Below are 20814 nucleotides of genomic sequence, written 5' to 3'. Positions count from 1 at the left end.
TTCTTTCAATTTATCGATTAAATTGGCATTTCCAATAAAATGAAGTTTACATGGAATTTGGAGGCCTTGCCCATCGCCAAGCAAACAACGTTAAAAGATTTTTAAAAAAAGTTGTAGTAAAGTTGTAAAAAAGTTAGCATAAAACCTTTAAACGTTTATTAAAATTCTTGTTTTTTCTGAACTTCCGATAATCCGAACATTTGTTAATTCGAACAAATAATTTATTCCCTTGCGTGTTCAAATTAACGGACGTCTACTGTAGCTAAAAAATCGCAAACATGATTTGTGTCTTATTATTTGAAAAACACAGCAGCTTATTAACTTTCTTACCAATCCCTGCGCCACTAATTCTCTTTGCGCAAACGTTGCTGCTTTAACCAAAGCACCTGCAGCTGCCGTGATAGACTTTGCAGCTTCTAAGATCTGTTCTTCAAAATCAAGTGTCTCGTCGGCTTGCTATAAATGTACAAAGAATAATAAAAAACTACCACATCACTGTCATGCTCTCACCTTCTAAAATTTTAAATTTGACTATTAAATATGCGATAGACTGACACGTTTGTAACAGCTGCGAAAAGTTTAAATTTTACTTAAATATCAAAAGCAATGTCTGATATGCGTATGAAAAAAAAAAAGCTGATTATAGTTTCAAGATTTACATTGTGTCTTTATTTAAGGTCGAAAAGTGCTCGCTTGTTATCACTTTGTGTTTAAATTGTTGACAATACCTTTGGCCTAGCTTTCGGCCTCAGTTCAGCTAACTTTTTAGCAGCCGCTTCTATCGACGCTGCCGCACCGAGTAATTCGTTTTCTGCTATCACATTTGGATCGTCGGGGTTTACCATTTCGTTACCTAAACAAATACATATTTTCATTATGTTTTGCAAAGTATATGTCACTAACTAGGGAAATACATTGGTGCTGGCTAGCCAACTGAATATACAAGAAGATTTAATTTGTTTTAAGTAGGGTGTAAGATATTAAAATCTTACCCTTCAGAAGTTCTGCTGTTTTAACAACTTCACCAACCGAATATGCCACTCTTTTAGATAAGGCATGGAACTTCTGTTTTTCCTCAACCGACGGTGCGGAAATGACAACTGACACGTGGTTTAGCACATCACAGTAAGCTTGTGATGCACCACGCACCTTGGCTATCACAGCGTTTCGTATCGAATCAGATTCTGTCGTATTGATGGCAGCCTAAATCGTGTTATTGCAAGAAAAATAAGTAAATAAAATGTTATATTCAGAACCATTGCATTTTAATTAAATAACTTTTTTTTATTCATTCTAAACGAATGCACAGTTTAAAATAAAATGAAGTATTCTACAACCTCTTTTTATCCGAAAAAGTCGAAAAAGTAAAAACTAATTTAATCAGAAGCGAAAACAGTATTTTGATTTAAAAAATATCAAAATAAGATATGCCATTAGAATACTGTGTGCATTGAGAATTTTTTATTTGGGAACCAATTTAGATTTAGTTTTGTTATGGTTTTACTTGAATCTTGTTAGCAGAATTTGAATATTTATGAAAAATAATTTTTCCACACTTCACGATGCTTTAATACTTTGAGTAAGAATGCGTAATGAACCTATTATCAAAAATCAATGACTTGAATTATAAATTCTATCACCTTTGCAATTTCAAACATTTCAGTGCAATGTTTTCGTCCAATATTCGCTGCTTCGATAATGTCGGCTTGGCGTAAAGAGTTTCCAGCAGCGACAGCTTTGCCTGTTGCCAAGGTGACACCTTTTGTTGACAGTATGAGCTCTTCAGGTGTAGCTGTCTTTACGCCACTTTCAGGTTGTGAATTCTAAAGAATAAAATATGACATCACAGGGTAAGAAATGTGCGAAGGATGAAAAAATTACAAACAGACTCATAATGGATTAATCTTGTAAATTCAAAATTATAAACAGTAGCCAACACCTTTTCTTGGCTGCTCACAAATTCACGCACCTATTCACAACTGTAGAATTCAACAGAGAGAATTCTTCTCTTATCTTACGACTGCATGGATTTATGATTCGCACTTTGAGCTCTTTCAAAAACCGTTCTGGTAATTTACTTATCTGTGTATTTAAAATTAATATATTTATAGAATAGTTGATAGTATTCATAAACTAGATCAATACATACATATTTAGACTAGTTTTAGTTCTGCAATAGATCTTTAGAACTAGATACTTCACATAGTTTTATACATCTATCAAAACACGGAATACCCAGCGTTCGCTTTCGTACAAATTCAACGAGTTAGTGCATAGTTACAAGTAGCATTAATATACGTACCAAAGTAGCGTGCTTGATAGCTTCGATTGATGATTCGATCGCTCTACTTCCACGTGATGCTTTGTCTTCTACACTTCGAACAGTCTTTAAAAGCGATGTTAAGTTTCCAACCAAATGCTGCAAAAACAACATACGTACACGTGGTGCAAAGAGTTGTATTGCAGTCAAAACAGAACAATTTCGTGTTGATTTTGCGTAGATTTTGCTTTTAGTTTATTTTAAGAAATTGTCGTGCGTTTTAGAGTGGTTGGCCCCAGTGATATCTGACTCTTTCTTAATGGTGACTACCTGATATTTTTTTTACTATTTCGTCATCAAATATAAGTGATCAATGTGAAAAGTAAGGTTCAAGGATAATTAAGCGACAGATCTTATTTCCGCCTAAAATCTGCAGCATTGAAGAAAAGTCTAAAATAAAATTATATTGTGCCATGCCAGTGTGCAGGTTTTAGCTTACTTCTACTAAACCATTAGGTGTGATACTTAAAATCACTCTTACCTTTGCAAATATCTTTAGTTCGTCTGAGGAGGGGTCATCCTTAGATTTACCACACGTGTTTTTAGTCGCGTGCATCAGATCCGAAAGAGCCGAGGCTACATTCTTCGCAGCATTCAATAATAACATCTACAAAGAATGATATGGAACGTAAAACACGAGATAAAACGTAAAGACTTTTTGGAGATATAGTATTTACAACCCTTACCTGACCGTCCATATCTTCCGAACCAATGGAAGCCGCACCCAGTTTTACACTGTCGATCAGTTTTGTAGTGCTATTTAACACTTCTCGTACTGAAGCAGCCATTTGATCTTGAGATCCATGTACAGCGTTAACTAGTGATTTTGTTTCTTTCACAAACTGTTGCGAATTTAATAATATGACGTCCCTGTGTGCGTTAAATTTCGATCCATCATCAGGATTGAGAGTTCCTGTCTCAGCAAACATCATGTTGGTGTCTATATCACCTATCAAACCTGATAACATAGTCAGTGCGTCTACACATGCTTTTGTTCCAACTGAACCCTTTTGCAAGTCTGTCATTATACGAGCAACCTAAAAAATTACAAGAAATGTAATGACTCAGTAAATCTATATCGCAGGGCTTACACAATTGCTGACATTCCTGACTTTTTCCTGGCATCTTGACAATATTTTAAAAATCGGAAATCGGAAACCTTGCAACGTTATTTGTTTGAATTTAGGAGCTTAAAATAAGAAATCCTTACGTGTATTATATCGTCTGGAGGAAATCGACGACACTACTCAATTCTTTGAAAACATAATCCTATTTCAAAAAGCACACACCTGCAAAGAGACATCTTTAGCTTTTTCAGTCAAGTCTTTCTTTATATATTGGTCGTCCGGACTGCTTTGGCAGTGACCTGCACATAACACCAAATGCTTACAACCATCTCCAAGTGTTTGAATGTTAGCTTTTAGCTCATCTCCAACCTAAAAACGAAGTGGACACTATTTATAGGCTAACTTAGGATTTTGGTTATATCTCCAGTTGCTCATCCTTTAGTCAATATCTATATCAGAAAATGCTCAATGGTTGCATCATTTTATTAACTAACTTTCTTAATTTATGTAAAGAAAAAAAAGAAGCAAAGAAGTCATATTTTTTGTAAAAGAAAGTTCTTGAAAATAAACTGAAGTGTGCACCAAGAAAATTATTGTAGTTTTCTTTTCTTGGAGATTTGGGTTTTTTTTGTTTTAAAAGCGTCTTTCTTTATAATTTCACAACAAAAACATTTTTTGTGCCGCTAGTCCTTATATTTGTACAAGAATTGAAGTTGCTTAATTATTTTTCAAATTCCAGTTGCTTATAAACGAGTTCGTTATAAACAATTGCGTACATAATCAGGAAAAAAAGTCGGGAAACAGGGAATGAAACTTTGGCGCGTGGCTTAAACTTTTTCGTATGAAGATTTTCTACGGTTTTTTCCAACATGACTGGTATTTTTTCCAGTTTGTTATTCCCAACAATGAAATGCCTTCAAATGTTTTATTGGAAGAAGGGGGGGGGGGGGTATTTAAATAAAGCTGTTTGCAGAAACTTCGCTGCGATTCCATAGATAAGAAAAACAATTGAATGAGAAACGAATTAAAAACATTAAACATCGCACAAATATCATGAGGGTGATAACGTTACGTTAATAGAAGACTGATACCTGTGGATTGAGTAAGGTGACAGCATATTGTGTGTCTTCTACAAGTTCACTGTAGTTCAAAAAGATGTCCTCACAAACGCTGCTAATCTCTTTTGGATTGCTTTGCACCTTGCCAACCTGTAGACAGAAAGATACTTCTTAAAATAATAATTCCTGCTTTTAAAAACATACGCTAATGTTTCGTGTTTTGTCATGCTCATTTTATGATGCTGACTGAAGTCTCTACTAAGGATTAGTTTACATTCTTTCAACAAAAGGATGACATTCAGAAGTAACGTAAGAACTAATAAGTTAGATTCGCTTATTTCACCTGTTTTATCTTTCAAAAATCGATCATAAAAATACTTACAACTTCATGTGAGTCTCGGGCAATGGCTTTTAATTTTTTAATCATATTATCTTGATATTCTATGTATGATTTTCGACTTGGTGGCATTTTACTTTCTTTTCCAGCAGTAAACTGTACAAAATCAAAAATAACATTTAATACATAAACGCCTTAACACATCTACCTTAAACTCGATGTCTTGAAGCATGGCTCAATTATGAATGTACTCTACTTATGGGTTTATGCAAATGATTTTCCGCCTTTACTATCAAAAAATGTGCATATTTTAAGTATTCCACATGCTGCACAAACATTAAGAAAACCAAACACAAATACTTTTACCAATCTAGTTTAATCTGTAACAGTGGAAATAATTTACCGTATCTTTTGCAGTATCAATAGATGAGATGAGATATGTGATCGTATCGATGTCGCCGGTCGTACCCTTTACAAACGCCATTATATCTTTCAGAGCTTCTAACAAATTGTCTGAAGATTCGTCTACAGCTTGGTGATGTTTTAAAGCCTAAGATAAAAAGTTAAAAGAGAAAGAAATTACCATCGTAAAGTAAACATTTTTGACACGTCTATATTTTTATTTTTTATGTATGTTTTGCACAAAGTTTTGCATAGGAAAATTTTATTTTATCCAACCTAACATCATATTCTTAACTTTTGGGTATTTATGTGCTTATAAACAAGTGTACACTACAGTATCAAACCTTCTCAAGCCTGGAAAGGTAAAAGAAAGGCGAGCTAACAATCAACGCAAATCATAAACACAGGATTACTTGCGTAGTAAGTAAAAAACATTTTTTACAAAATGAACACTCGGATTCCATCATAAATGGTATTAACAATGACGAATACGTGAAAAAAACTAACCGTGGGATTGCCTCCAGCATCTTTTGTGGCACTGACTAACTGTGATGCAGATTCAAAAACCGTCTTAGCAAGATCGAGAATTTCTGTTTGTTTTTGTGATGCTGTCGAAAGATTGGCTGCAAAACCGATCGAGTGCTCTGCTAGCGGTTCTATCAGCTCAGCTAATTTTATAACCTAAAAATGGAGAAGTTCAGATACCGGTTGTTAAGAAAGACTAATAATCACAGCACTGGTATCAGTGTCTAAGTAGCAGTTTCCCTGACCCGTCCATTCTGATGAGACGTCATAGCATTCGGTAGGTATGAAATTTACTAATTCAGCATTGATTAGGTCAGGTCGATAATAAGGACAGACATTTCTTCAATCAGACAATTATATTATCAGTTATGAGTGACTTACTGACTGTCCAATCATCTCAGGAACGCTTTGAGCATATTCTACTGTATCTGGAATTTCTTCTTTTAATCTGATACAGGTGTCTAAAATCTTCCCTTCCAAGCTCTAGACGAAAAAGTTGATGTAAACAGCTTTTGTGGAATTGCGATTTTATATATTTTAACTCTAAGTGGGTATGATAAAACTAAATGAGACATCGTCTAATTTATCGCAACTAAAGATAAATCTTGAAGTTACCAATTGCCTTATATTGCCATTGACGATGAATAGAAAAAAATAGACAAGTACTTAACAGGCTGCGAAAACAACGAGTTACAATACGAGAAAATTATTCATAATCAGACAGAAATGTTTTTAGAAATACTATCAAAGTCTTCTGGAGAAAAATGCATGTTCAACCTTTTCAAGGTTCGACTCCGACTACCAGTCATCACGAAATCTAGAAAATGATTGCTTGTTTACGAAATTTGTCCGTTCAGTTGAAAAATTTTTTTATCCTCCACTAAACACAAATTATTTCTGAACCAATCCAAAAAGTGAATCAAAATACACAAGTACAAGCTTTTTTAATAAGCTTGTAAGCAACGCAATTCAGTTTTAAAGAAACATGCGGTTTAAGTTAACTTTAGTCACTGAAATAAGTCCTTTTACCTGTTTTTCCCGATATGGCAGTAAAAAAGAGCGCAATAGCAAATAATACAACTTACCTTGATCGAGTCAGTTTTTAGTGGTTTCAAATTATCGCTAAGAGCTGCTAAAGCTGCTTGATCAAGATCGTTGATTGCTTTATTTATTGCATTAATAGCTCGATCACATTCTTCTTGCCCTTCTGCTGCCTAAAATAACAACATGTCTGTATTATAATTGTGTGTTCTATCTATTCATGATGTTGTTTACTATAGTGACGGTGCTTCTGACGTCATGTCACGAATACGTTGGGAGGCATATTACGCAAATGTACTGATCCCTTAACAGTTCAGCATGATATAAAACGTCCTTGATTCTAGTGAACTTCTACAAAATTTCTAATAATGCAATTATTCCCGAACTGTGTTGGAAGCACGCCAGCCAAGCTACTTAAATATTTTACCTTCTCTGCTGATTGTTTCAAATCATTCAAAGCTTTCTCAGCATTCATACTAGCCTCTGCAAGTTGCAATGAAACAGCATTCTGTGTGACAGTTGGAATTATCGCTTTGGACAAAGCAACCATTCTTGATGCAAGCTAGAAGAGAGAGATTGCATATTTACAACTGGTTGATAAATTGTATCTAATTAAAATGAAAATACAAAAAAAAGATCAATTCTTGTAAAATTTTAGGTAACCAATGAAGAATGAACAGGTCTTATCTTGAGGTCTTTTCTTAAGCAAACATGAATCGGTTTAAAAAAAATACGGCTTTTTTATCATTTGCCAAATTTAACCCTGCATTAAATTTTCTTAAATAAGTAAAAACTAAAAAAGAAAATGTTTGATCCACAAATTTGACGCTAGAATTTCTTTTTTAAAAATAAGTTTTACTTAACCGCTAAACCATTTCGACACTTGTTCTAGTTAATAAGGTAGAGCTATGGTATGGTAAACAAATGTATGGTAATAGAAAAATAAAAATAAGAAAATAAAAAATAAAGAAGTATACTGGCAAGAAGAATTTTGCTGATGTGATCAAATTTAGTTGCGATGTTGGATTTCCAACTTTTCCTTCACAATCTTTCACAGCATGCATTAAATCTTTAGCATGTTGTGATAACAATTCCTAAAAACAAAAAAGATTTACATTATATTTATTTTTTATAGAATCAAAGGCGATCTATATGCTCTAACTAATTAGTTGGAATGTGGCACAAGAAAGAAGATATGGGAGTCTGATGAAGCACTTGTTTCTTTGGTCATCCTTTTATTCAAACAACGTCTCTTCTTAATACACGACACTCAATCCTCCACAGGAAATTAGGAACAGCCACTTAAAAGAAGTCTATTAAATATCATAATTCTACAACTACTCACTGCACTGGACTCGCTAAACTGTTGCTGTGCTACTGGATTAGTATTGTACGGTGCAGCACTTCTTGCAGATGACACGACGTGCGTGGAAGCAGCAACTGCATTCTTCGCATCACTATTCAATTTTATAATCAACGTTTTTTTGAGTGCATTCTTAGTAGCAGAGTTTGTATTCAACCTCAGCAACACAGCTGATGTTTTTAAGCCTTCTTGTTCATCTTTGCTCGTCGGATTGTCTTTAACTTTCTACAAAAAATGTGCAAACATATTCTGGGATAGGTTTTATTGTAAGTATACTTCTTCAGGTAAGCGATAATGCGCCCAAGGTTGGAATTTACAGCTGTTAATAGTACGCTTATCCTGTATTTGTATTTTTAGTTGTGTTCATGTGTTTGTGTTAAAAACGTTTAAATATTCATTTATGACATAAGATTATTATTTTTCTGCACTCGGGCCTTCTTATGCTTATACACGTAATGCTTATGCTTTACGCTTTCCATTGTAAACAATACAGCTAGTTGTATCACAGACACTATAAAACAGCGAAACGTTGTTATCAAAGGTTTTTTTAAAAAGCGATGTTAAGCTTGGTACCAAATCTGATACCTAGTAGATACACTTTACTAGAGCGAGGTTAGAAATTAATACTTACTTTAGCAGCTAATAATAATGCTGACGTAGCATCTGTGAGAAGCTTAGCAGCTGCTAATAATCTGTCTTTTTCATTTACATCGTCAATATCATTCGCGTGTGTTTTCAATCCTTTGATGAGCTGTGATGTCGCCTAATATAATTAAAAACAACGAGACGGTAAAACCGGTGTGTCCACATGATTATTGAATATATTAGATGCTTTGAAACTTTCTTGCTGGCAGCTAGATAGAACATGTTTGCTAAATATAAAAGTGTCCAGAATTTAAAAAACTACAGACCTGTCCCAATATGGTAGCTTGTCGGACCATTTCGTCACCGTTGCCTAAACTCCTGAATAAAGCGTCATTTGCATCTAGGATCATTTCATATACATTCTTCTCTGCAGCCTTTTCCGATTCGTCTGAACCAAATTGTACTTTTTCTATTAAATTATTTAAAGCATCTGTCACAGCTTGTGCAACAGCTTGGATTTTTCCAATAAGATCTTCATCATTAGTTGCAACCTGAAAACCGTTGAAATATATGTTACAAAGTAAAGTATGGTGTTGTTAAAACATTCCCAGTAATTACTTTGGTAAGCACGCAAAATAATGTTTTAAAACCCAGTATGTGACAATATGGAAAAGCTATGTTTGAATGTATTTATTTTCATTTTCAACTATAGTTCATGTTAATTATTTTAGCGCATTAAAAACGCTTTAAGATCTACCTATCTAAAACCATAAAATATACTCTTTATGGCATAAGAAAAAAAGGCCTGACAAATGATTGTATCATACAAGTACAGTTGTGAAAGAGAAAGATGTGTAGTGATCTGAACAAACAAAATGAATCACAGAAACATCATACCAAACACAATCCAGTAAGAGCGTTTATATCTTGTCCGACACTCTTTATAGCATTCAACATTTGCTGCTTCGCTGCTGGATTGTCCATATATAATCCAAGTATCTTTGCGCATGTTACTAATTCAGATGCTCTCACACGTGCTTTTTCGGCGCTAGCATTGATTTTGCGAGCACTTGGCTCGTCTAAAGTACCAGCTAGTTGAGCAGCTTTCTGGCTTAAAACATTAGCAGCTTTCTCAATGACCTTAGCCAGGCTAAGCACGTTTCCTTGATGTCCATTCGGTTGACGCTCATTTAAAATGTGTTCGATACATACACCAGCCTCACTCATGTCATTAGCTGCAATAAGGATATCATCGCGTGACTAAATTACAGGGAGAGTGAAAATATCAATTACCATGCAAAGTTCATTTCCATTGGTATAGATTGGAAAGAGCAAGGCTACCTTATCTTCCGTAGGACTAATTGCCACCATTAATCCATTAAAAGCATCGGCCAACTTTTTTGCAGCATCTAGTAAATCATTGCCATCGTCTCCTTTCATACCTGCAGCTCGCATTTTCAAATGACGCGATAAATCCTTCAAATTCGATGCTCTAAAAAACACATCGCGTTGATTAAATTGTTTTTAAAAGAACAGCCTTTTATAGGTGTCTCAAAAATGCGATTTATAACAAATGCATCAACCTATTTGATGCTTAATATAGTCTTGCCATTTTAACGCTAGTTTACATTAACGTTCACAAAAATAGCTACAGGAAATCGCCGTCTAGAATGAAAATTTACATTGCATTTTACATTACAAAATAAAGTGTTCTTCTACAACACATAGGTAGAAATTGAAAGCTTTATGCATACATGAAAGATCAACCTATAAACTTTTTCTGATAATAACACACGTTGCAAATATTATCTGCATTGTGGACTTTCAAAACTAGCTAACAGTGCATAACATTTGACAAAGAGAGGAGGACAAGTGTTTTGTTGGGTTGACGTACAATAGCATTGTATCGTTACCTACGACCACATGTCAAACTTACATTGTGCTGACACCAGCTCCAACTGTTGTATAATCATCTTCACTCGGTTTGTTTGAGTTTGAAATGATTGATGCAACACTTGCGTATATGTCACCCATTGATTTGTCAACACTAAAATTATCACTGTCTTGCTCCTAAATTATTGCAAAATCATTCACTCACTAACTGCAATGACCGTGACACAAACAAATGACAAATTACGTCGCAAGCTGAATTGTTTTCAAATCTTCACATAACACACGCAACACACGTTTTTTCTACAAGAAACGTTTTAAAAGCGAGATGAAATTCTTTAAAAACGTGAACTGTAAAAATAACAACGCTTTCCCAGACAAATTTTGTTCTGAAACTAGACAAACAAATTAAAAAGTTTCCTGCAAAAACACACTTTTAACTTTTATTAAAAACGATCTGAATAAAATTAATCTAACTTGGGAAGAAGCAATCAAATTGGCAAAAGACAGAAAAGATTGGGAAAGAATTATAAAATAAATCTTTAGCTTTTTGTAAAATTAAATTTACGAATAAACCGTTATAAATAGAAATAATGCGAAAAAGATGATTAAAATTATGTTCTAATTCAGCCGTTGGCGTATAATCCTAACAGAGAAAGTAAAATCGTGAATGTGGTCTTCGTAAGTAGATAGTCAACAAGCAACAAGTAAGCAACAGTTGAGTCTGTGAGAAAGTTAAAATTTGTTTTTCAAAACATGTAGCACGGAGACCCATGAAGTATAAGTTTATATTCCATATCTATGTACACTCACCTTTTGAAATGGTTCCAGTATAGCATAGGGATTTTCTTCATCGTTTAGTTCATCGTAGATAACTAACACAGCTTTTCCTGATGCATCAAGATTACCCAACAATGCTCTTTGACCTTTTGACAGACTTCCTGAAACATGACCCAACTTTCCATATTGTGGCATCATTTCATCACCATGTTTAAATTTTCGATTCTGTATAAATCTTGACTTATTGGGAACAGTTGAACTTTCTTCAACCATGCCAAGTTCGTCATCTCTAGCATGGGTGTATTTTATTTTGTTGATCTATACAAAGCAGATAACAACAGTAACTCCATCCAAATTCGCAAAAATCCCTAGTTTGACTTATATTTTGTGATGAATTGCCATTAAAATTTGGTAAAAAAAATGTAAAAGAATACAAAATATATACCAAAATCTTTTCAAAACATAAGATCTATACTTTTATAGTCAAATATTGAACATCGTCAAACAAAATTTCAGGAGAATTAGGAATGAAAACTTAAAAAATTGGTTGCAAGTTGTGATATTGAATAATATAGATTTATAAAACTACATTTTATCTCCCTTTATATAATTGCATTCAATTTTGTATTCAAAAATTCAGCACATAAATTCTGACAACAGCATAATATATCAAATTTAAGCTATTTCAGCACTTTAACAGAGTGAATCTCTGTAATGTAAAACGTAAATTTTATATATAATATTCTTAACCCAATGGTTCAAGCAAAGAAACTCTAAAATTTTACTTGTAAAGCAGGGAGAAAGGTTTTTATATACTCTGGTGTGCAAAATACCACATTGCCATCTAGTTGTTTAAAAGAGCACCCTGATTTTTATCATATTAGCACTTAGAATTTTATTTAGAATAATATTAGCTATCACAAGTTTATATGAATGCATCATTATCGATATAGTAGAAACTAAGAAAACACTGACCCTGCTCATCAGAATGTCGATATAACCACCAATAAGTTGACCAATCTGAGGACCTTCAAGAGTTTGGACAGATACCATCCCTTCAGTATAATCTCCAAAGTCCTGTTATAACAAATACTAAACGAAGTTAACACATAATAATCTTAATACCTTTTATCCTATGTAATTTTGTTTTAAAATACATATTGACTGCATGTAAAACCAAAATTTGAACGTATTTGATATTAAGTTCAAATGCCAGCTATAAATGTGTAGCAGTTTTCTGTCTTGTAAAATAAAGAGTCAAAGATTCAATATGTAGTAATGAAAATACCAAAAAAAGATGAAAAGCAACCAAAATAGCGTAATCGAACAAAATGAACTAAACCAAACCTACCAGGGTAAAACTATTTGGTGATGACGCCCAATTCTTAATTGTTGTTAGCGGCCACACCTTCAACACCTATGCACAATACAAAAGAAAATTAAATACTGGGTAGGTACAGTAATTTCAATTTGACTTCAAATTTGTTTGTGTACAAAAAGTATAAAAAATAATACAAACACATTTGCTTCTTTCGTCCACTCTCATCACACTCTCTTTGTTCACTCCTAACAATCGAGGGATGAGTTTGTTCTTTCCTACCATTTTTTCCTGAAATGAGTATATAAGGACTTAGTTACCATCTATACATGACAATATTTATTACAATGTAAAGAATTTCATACCTTCACAACAAAAAATGTCACTCCATATGTAGGTAAATTCTGACATAATTGAATATATTTATATTTTGCTTCCAGCTCTGGCATTCTTTCCAATATACGGTGTTCCTATTAAAAATATGTGTATGAATTGTGAATCACTCCAACATAATAAACTACTGAAACTAAATTTAAAATAATCTTCCTTCTTATTTAATTCAAAACACTTAAAGTATTAGCGATGGGGAAATTTTACCTCCTTAATTTTTTTCACAATCTCTTTGCTTTTATGGTATTCTTTAGGTAGGCATTCCTTTACACTAAAACAATTTAGATATTTTTACAAGGTAAACAGCTCGCTAGATCTATCTGTAATTATCAAGTGATATAACATAAACATAAACAAACGCACTCAACAAATCCAGATTTATATCTTGAGTCATCAAAATCACCATGAGTAACTTGTATTTGAAATGCTGCAAACTAGAAATAAATAAAATTAAGAATAACAAACCTAATCTAAAAAAATTGGTACTGAGAAGGTCAAATTTGTAAACATGTTAAGGTAAAGTGGACGATACACGATCCATTTTATCGAAGATATTATTTCAGTTTGTCTGTTCAGTATTCATACTACTGTGGAAAGTTTATCATTTCTTGAACATGATAGTTTAGTAGGCGACGTTTCGGGGGATCCTTCTCCCATCATCGGGCAAAGTAAAATGATGTTGCGCATGTGTTTATATATTTCGGAGGATCGAAATTCATAAAAATTAACCAATCAGAAACGAGCTGATAATTACAGTTAATTACGGTAATTAAAATTTTCGGACCTAGATGTGGGTAACTACTTCTTCTGTAGGGCTGGTAACCAAATCTCAGGAAGTTGATGCGAGATGCTGTTTATGTGTTTGTTAAGTTCTACACTGTGAATGGTTTCTTTAATCTTCCTGGCTGTTGTTCTGGATTCTTTGTCAATGATTTTCTTCTCATCCCAATTAAACTGATGACTTCTGCTCCAGCTGTGGTCCGCAATATCGTTTTTCTTCACATCTCCGTTTCTCACTGCGCGCATATGTTCTTGTACTCGTTGCTTAAACTTTATGCACTGCATCATACAAAATTCCAAACTCGACATTTTCGTTAAATTTGAGTGAAACTTAAAATTTGCATTATGTTTCAAAAAAACCAAGGATGCTCAATCAAATAAATACAATAACCAATTAAAACATATAGAACAATGTTCAAGAATGGAGCGACAGTTATTTTGTAACTATAACCTAGTTATATATGAATAGCTGCATTCTGTCACCAATACATTATATATGAATAGCTGCATTCTGTCACCAATACATTATATATGAATAGCTGCATTCTGTCACCAATACATTAGGCAGTAAAGATGCACAAGAACGTTACCCGACGTACAACATGGAAACACATTTATTTTTTCATGGGCTAACAATTATTAGCTTTTATTTCATTACAACAATACACATTTCTTTAAAGTAACATTTTTGTTACTAAGAATAAAATACTTGGACGCAAAGAAGAGGAAAAAGTATGTACTTTTGCTGCTTGCTCCATGGTGCAGGGGTGACTACCATCGAGAATTGCATCACGTGACTGCACATACAATAAATTGATTTCAATTGGGTTGGTAATATTAACACTTTGTTCCACTGTGAATCGTCGTCTACAACAATATGAAAAATGTGATGTCTTGCCAGAATTAAATAATACCTTCACAGTTTCATATAATACGAAAGGATGAAATTTTATACAAACCTGATAACAACCAATGTATCATCATGAACACCAGCCTCTCTTAAAGTTTTCTGATTTGCTAACCAGTATGCTAAGAACAAAAATAATGTCAATATGGGTCTATTAACCTTACCTCTTTTAAGAAAATAGATGAAACATTATTTTTATTTTTTAATAGATTGGGAACTAACTATCATCATCTGTGTGAGCTTTTCGCTTTAATGTTTGCACTTTCTTCATTTCATAGTCATCCACTTTATGCATAATAGCATGGCTCTTTAAAGAAAAAAAAATGGGGAAAAATTAATACACACACTACACAAGCTCATAAACAAACGCAAAAACAACAATAATGTTTTCTTATATGCCAACTGCTTTGAAAACACTCTGTCTTAGGAAAAGGCCTGTTCATGTGCCCCCTTCCCCCTTCATCGACTATTTCCCAAATTATTTTACAAACATCTCTTTGGATTACTGCTTTTACTGAATTGTAACCATTACTTAAAAATTAAACCATAAAACATTGACTAAGCCGTTCTCTCTCATTAAATAAACATACGTTTGTTCCGTCCGGACCACCTTATAGGCACCCAGTTTAAAACAATTATCTTATGACTCATAAATATGATATACCATTTTTCGCAATGTTCCTCTTCTTGCTTCTTCCGCTTCCTCTTCATCCATGACATCATCTTTCTCTTGTTCAATAAACAATGAATACTCATCTGCATTAGTAATACCTAACATTTAAAAACATAATGCAATAAGTAACCAAACCCAGGGCTAAAACAATTGCTCATTGAAATGATTAATACATACCAATTTTTTCGCAAATAAGATCAAGAGCATGCCCAACTGATTTGCTGTCGTTCACCTAAAAATTTTTACATTGTAAACAGGGGTAATATAAAAGCTATGACTAGCAAGGGTGACTGGCTCCTCACTCTCCTGACTACTTCCTGACCGATGTCCATGTTCCTGCCAGACTTTCTATTTCTGCAAAAGTCAAATGTCATAATGTTACAAGCTTTGTTTTATGAGAGTGAGAAATTTTGTCAGGAGAGTAAAATAAGATTTTTGCATAAAGCATATTTTGAGGTTGAGTGTGTCAAGAATTGACCTGCTTTTGCATATCAACATATTACAAATATATGTATAGTGTAATGCCATAGACATGTTTATAATACACTCTATTATAGGAGGCCACCTGGGCCTTTCCTATAGTGAGATTAGAAAAAAATATATACATACCAACACAGTTTTAATGGTTCCATCCAACATCTTCACTTTTAAATATCTGTTTTTATCTTTGTATAAAAGTTCTGTCTGTAAAAAAGAACAGAAAAACACATCTATCAAAACGTTGCAATTTTTTTTACTTTGTGTGTATTAAAATAAAAAATGACACAATAGATTAAAGTCAAATCACTTTTTACTATTTTATAAAATAAAAAAACTCACCCCATTAGCTAGATCGTACATTCTTAATGGCCTACTGTTAAGTAACCAGTAACTTTTTTTCTCATTAGATGGGTCTTTAAAAAATAATCCAAAATTTTGATCTAAACAAAAGGTTAAATGAGTATATTTGTGCCAGCGAAATATACAGGAAACTAAGAAAATAAAAAATTCATACTATTTAAGGACAAGTAGATAAATTGTTTAGCACGTTATTCAACAAAAATTCAGTAGATGATTGATTATTAGTTTCTTGTAAAAATTCAATTAATATGTCTGACACATAAATTCTCCTAGATATTTAAAACCAAAATAGTTATTTATGGTGAAAAATATGAGCAAAAATAATATATCAAAGTAATATTTTTGTTCATATAATCTCAAAATGTTGTACGGTAGTGAGACATGGGCAGTGAAGCAGGAAGATCTTGACCGTTTAGAAAGGAATGATATGAGAATGGTTAGGTGGATGTGTAACGCCAGTCTGAGAGACAGAAAGAGTTCAAATGAGCTAAGAAGCAGGCTAAGTCTCCGTAGAATTAAAGATGTTATCCAGATAAGAAGATTGAACTGGCTGGGGCACTTGGAGAGAATGGAGGAGGATAATTGGGTAAGAAAGTGTAGAGACTTGATAGTTCCTGGGGCAAAGCCCAGAGGCAGACCGAGAAAGACTTGGCAGGAGGTTATAAGGACAGACTTGATACAGAGGAAGTTGAGTTTAGATCTAACACAGTCTAGATCAGATTGGAAGAGGGTCATAATATACCCCGTCCAACCCATGCTAGCATGGAAAACGGACGTAAAGCCGAGAATGATGATGATGATGATATCAACTTTTGCTGGTTTTTTTAACCCTTAGGTTAGCATAACTATTATACTTGTAGTCAGAGTGGAGACACTGCAAATATTTACATAATTTTGCAGAAATTTTGCAAATAATTTCAAAGGCAGTAATCTTTATGAACGACATAAATTTTATCAATTTTTTTTCAAAAACATAGCATTTTCTTAGTAAAACATTCAGATCAATACACTTTTAACAATCTTTTGTTGAATTCTGGCAATAGAGTTCCATTTTTTTCTTTGTGGGAATAAAGTAGTCCTCTTTTTCACTTTACAGTAAAAAAGTTACTTAATTTTTATTTTCAAGTATGATAAATGTTTTGTAGGTAAATATGAAATGCCTGCAAAAATATAGTACCATTAAGGTGTAACATTTAAAAGTCTTTTATTAAACCGTGAATGTAAAATTGATGAATTTTGTCGCAAGACAAAACTTCTAACAAAAAGGATGTTTTGAATTATAGTTTCCTTTAACAAATGCTAAATTGAATGGAAAATTTCCACCATAATATTAAAAGGAAGTAATTTCGTTTTACATAATTAAATAACTAATTAGCAATTAGGAAACCCATCCTAATTAAAAGGGGAGGATTACCATTTTCTAAAGTTTAGCATCTGCACATACTTTATTATTATTGTTAATTTTCATATTTATTCATAATTTTATGGGCACAAATAGAGCTGCACATTTATAAATGATGATAAATAAGGACTACAAAGGAGTTTATTTTGAACAAAATGGATTGTAAATAAACACTTTCGAAATTGTGAGATGTATTATAGTGAGGATATGCCTCTTGAGATTAATAATTTATTTTTGGCCAAAGAACTATTTCTATAAATAATTGGACGATTGTTTGTTTACATTTTGCAAGGCTAATCTCTACACAATGGAAGAAATAGTAAATTAGCATTCAATTCACCTTAAAAAATGACGATGCGAAAGGTGATTTCTTAAGAAAAACTAAAACTTTTATAATAAATAAAATCCACAGGGTCGCCAATCCCTTATATATATTGCATTTCGTGTTTCCATAATACACAAACAAACAGACAGAAGACAGTTATTATCATAGAGATAAACACATGTTACACAGGTTTGTATTTCTTCAATTATGATATGATATTTTAGTAAAATCCCTTCAATGCTTTTCCTACAACAATAAAATAAATCAATGCAGTGCAATTTTTCCTTTGTATAATGTTATCATAATCTACTTGTGCTAAATGGTGCAAGACAGCTGAATCCTCCAAACTATAATTTTTTTAAAAAAAAGATTCAATACTGCAACAACCTTGTAATTATTTAAAATTAAGTCAATAAGCTAATGTAAACTTAATTTACTTAAAAAATAAATTGTCAAACAGTAAATATCACAATGTATCACACATACTTGAATGAGGTTGTGTTCCAGCAACCTTTTCTTGCACTTGACTGATGACATACTCAACGCGTGCTGTCGTATCCAACTAAAACAAATGAAAAGTAGTAACAAGTAGTAAATAAACCAAAGACATCGAAGTAGTAAATTGCCTTAGTTATACCTCAATAATTTATAAAACTTTATAAAATGAAAAAACAATGCAGTACGAGAGTTATCTTGTGACAAAACACACATTTTGTCTAAATGCTAACTTTAAAGTCATGTCTTGCAAACCTATCCAAATATGCACCTACTTTTTGATCAAAAGTTTTAAATAAGCGCCCAGCATACAAATAAGCGCCCAGCATAATAATTCAAATATTAAATACAGAGGACACTTATAGTAACAACTTATAGTAATTTCAAGAAAAAATCATATTGTTATGTAAGTATATTTTTACTTCTGAAATCCTGTATTCTGAAGCATTCATAGATAAGTACTTTTAGAACAATTTCCGATATATATATCCTTAGAGTTTTTTAATTCATCATTATACATGTTTTTATATGTTGGAGTGTTAGCAAATCCAATATGGAGACTGGTTAGCATGTTAGCAAATCCAATACGAGGAATTGTCTTTCCTAACTAAAAATTAAATTCAAAAAAGAAATAATTTATATGTAAATAGGACGCTTTTTTGTTCTTTAATTTGTCTTGTACCGAAGATAACCATATGAAAGATTTTTATTTTAATAAGAAAATTTTTTAGGTGTTCTTAATCTTTAAAAAGCTGCACAACCAGAAAATCTTATTACTTCATGAGAGCTTTAATACCCCTTGTCCTTCTCCATGTTTAATAAATAATATTATTATTTTTTAAGTATCTAGGCCACCCAGTGTCAGCATAAATCAGCATTTTAGCAAACTAGAAATAAATGTTTTATGACCAGTGGTTCAAATATATAAGCTACATACCTGGAATGTTTTGGTAACTCCAAGATGAAGAACATTTACTTTAAGTATAAGTGTAGCCATTTCTGTAACAAATTACCATTTGTTTAATCTAAATATAAGAGGACAATGTAATTTAAAGAGATTAATAATAGAATTATAACTTCCTGTCAATGATGTTACTAGAAAGGTGGAATTCAGTCGACAGAAAAAAATTAAATCACTTATTTTTTTGGTTGTTTTCTTTTTCATATATTGGGAGTAAAATGTCTGTGTTAATAGGGTAAGGCTGTTTTAAGTTTGAATAGGAAGATGTTTTTCTCTTTCAATAACAACAAAAAGGTAAAAAATTATTTAAAAAAAGGCAAAAAAAATGAGACCAAAAGTTTTTTTCGATAATAATAATAACTAATAAATTATGAAAAAAATAATAACAACCAGTGAAAAACAAAAACATCACTTTCTAAAACTAAAAATTTCAATATATACTTCAAGATAATTTTCTTTCTATTTTACATTAATCCGGCTGTGGTAAAACAACAATGGAATAATGTTACTTTATTTACAAATATTATACAACGAAAATTTTCATTACAAAAACAAACAAACAAAAAACTCTGAAAAACATCCAAATGAACATTCCATTAAACAACAACAACATTGCAACACTGCATCACTTAGAATAAAAAAAAATGAGAAAAAAAATTTACAAAACTTAATTACCTGCACTGATGAGTTTGTATTGTTTCATAAGTTTAATTATAATCTTAATGAGCTTCCAATACTGATGACTTTCCTAATAAGCAAAACATTAAAAAATCATAGAAGTTCAATTAACATAAATACCATTGCATAATTAACACAAATACCATTGCATAATTAACACAAATGCCATTGCATATTAATGTGAAAAATATCTTCTTTTTCGAACTGTTATAAAGCTTAATTAAAATTATAACTAAAATAATAAAGAAAATATGTTACCTTTTTATCCAGCTAAATCTTTGTTATGTAAAAGATATTCTAAAGGATATTGCCTGAAACCTACATAAAAGCTTCAATGAATATTACAGAAACATGCTGAAGTGAAAATACCCATCACAATCAACTTGATTCACTTATTTCTAAAGTAATTCTCCGTACCTGCTTAACTTTGTCCATACAATTGCTCTGCTATATTTTGCAGCATATTTAAAATCTTTTCTCCACCACTTAAATCCACAAACACCTTTCATGCAGTTTGCATTTCTCTGTACCTTCATTGTGATCAATTTAAATGACACTACGGTGTTTTAAACACCTTATTCGAATAGCTTCTTGGAAGCACAAATGTGCAGAAGAGAATGAAACTTTAACCATTACACCAATACTTCGCATTCATCATTATTACCTTCTGAAGAATT

At 32.4% G+C, this 20814-nt stretch overlaps 1 protein-coding gene across 2 annotated transcripts in view; it reads right to left on the bottom strand.

Moving 5' to 3' along the window:
- The window catches only part of LOC130613197 (talin-2-like), a 22083-nt gene extending 1385 nt beyond the window's left edge, over positions 1 to 20698 (bottom strand). The window contains exons 1-39 of one of the 2 annotated variants that reach the window (XM_057434526.1): positions 20135 to 20698; positions 19436 to 19523; positions 18490 to 18565; positions 16256 to 16356; positions 16046 to 16120; positions 15614 to 15668; positions 15428 to 15534; positions 14986 to 15070; positions 14816 to 14885; positions 14597 to 14723; positions 13440 to 13510; positions 13284 to 13347; positions 13052 to 13156; positions 12888 to 12977; positions 12720 to 12785; positions 12344 to 12445; positions 11402 to 11686; positions 10635 to 10768; positions 10040 to 10190; positions 9596 to 9958; positions 9025 to 9249; positions 8745 to 8876; positions 8096 to 8338; positions 7728 to 7844; positions 7178 to 7312; positions 6795 to 6923; positions 6091 to 6192; positions 5692 to 5865; positions 5186 to 5332; positions 4828 to 4938; positions 4479 to 4595; positions 3610 to 3756; positions 3007 to 3357; positions 2802 to 2927; positions 2303 to 2419; positions 1641 to 1823; positions 993 to 1203; positions 729 to 853; positions 331 to 456 (exon numbers count right to left, since the gene is read on the bottom strand). In XM_057434526.1, coding sequence (XP_057290509.1) covers positions 331 to 456; positions 729 to 853; positions 993 to 1203; positions 1641 to 1823; positions 2303 to 2419; positions 2802 to 2927; positions 3007 to 3357; positions 3610 to 3756; positions 4479 to 4595; positions 4828 to 4938; positions 5186 to 5332; positions 5692 to 5865; positions 6091 to 6192; positions 6795 to 6923; positions 7178 to 7312; positions 7728 to 7844; positions 8096 to 8338; positions 8745 to 8876; positions 9025 to 9249; positions 9596 to 9958; positions 10040 to 10190; positions 10635 to 10768; positions 11402 to 11686; positions 12344 to 12445; positions 12720 to 12785; positions 12888 to 12977; positions 13052 to 13156; positions 13284 to 13347; positions 13440 to 13510; positions 14597 to 14723; positions 14816 to 14885; positions 14986 to 15070; positions 15428 to 15534; positions 15614 to 15668; positions 16046 to 16120; positions 16256 to 16356; positions 18490 to 18565; positions 19436 to 19495 — 5205 coding nt within the window. In that variant the 5' untranslated portion in view covers positions 19496 to 19523; positions 20135 to 20698. Of the gene's footprint in view, positions 1 to 330; positions 457 to 728; positions 854 to 992; positions 1204 to 1640; positions 1824 to 2302; positions 2420 to 2801; positions 2928 to 3006; positions 3358 to 3609; positions 3757 to 4478; positions 4596 to 4827; positions 4939 to 5185; positions 5333 to 5691; positions 5866 to 6090; positions 6193 to 6794; positions 6924 to 7177; positions 7313 to 7727; positions 7845 to 8095; positions 8339 to 8744; positions 8877 to 9024; positions 9250 to 9595; positions 9959 to 10039; positions 10191 to 10634; positions 10769 to 11401; positions 11687 to 12343; positions 12446 to 12719; positions 12786 to 12887; positions 12978 to 13051; positions 13157 to 13283; positions 13348 to 13439; positions 13511 to 14596; positions 14724 to 14815; positions 14886 to 14985; positions 15071 to 15427; positions 15535 to 15613; positions 15669 to 16045; positions 16121 to 16255; positions 16408 to 18489; positions 18566 to 19435; positions 19524 to 20134 lie in introns of both variants that reach the window. The other variant, XM_057434525.1, reaches the window with a different exon arrangement.
- Between the last annotated feature and the right edge of the window lie 116 nt (positions 20699 to 20814).

The sequence above is a fragment of the Hydractinia symbiolongicarpus genome, chromosome 10 (genome assembly GCF_029227915.1).
Source record: "Hydractinia symbiolongicarpus strain clone_291-10 chromosome 10, HSymV2.1, whole genome shotgun sequence".
NCBI lineage: Eukaryota > Metazoa > Cnidaria > Hydrozoa > Anthoathecata > Hydractiniidae > Hydractinia > Hydractinia symbiolongicarpus.
This window is presented reverse-complemented; position numbering and strand designations above follow the sequence as displayed.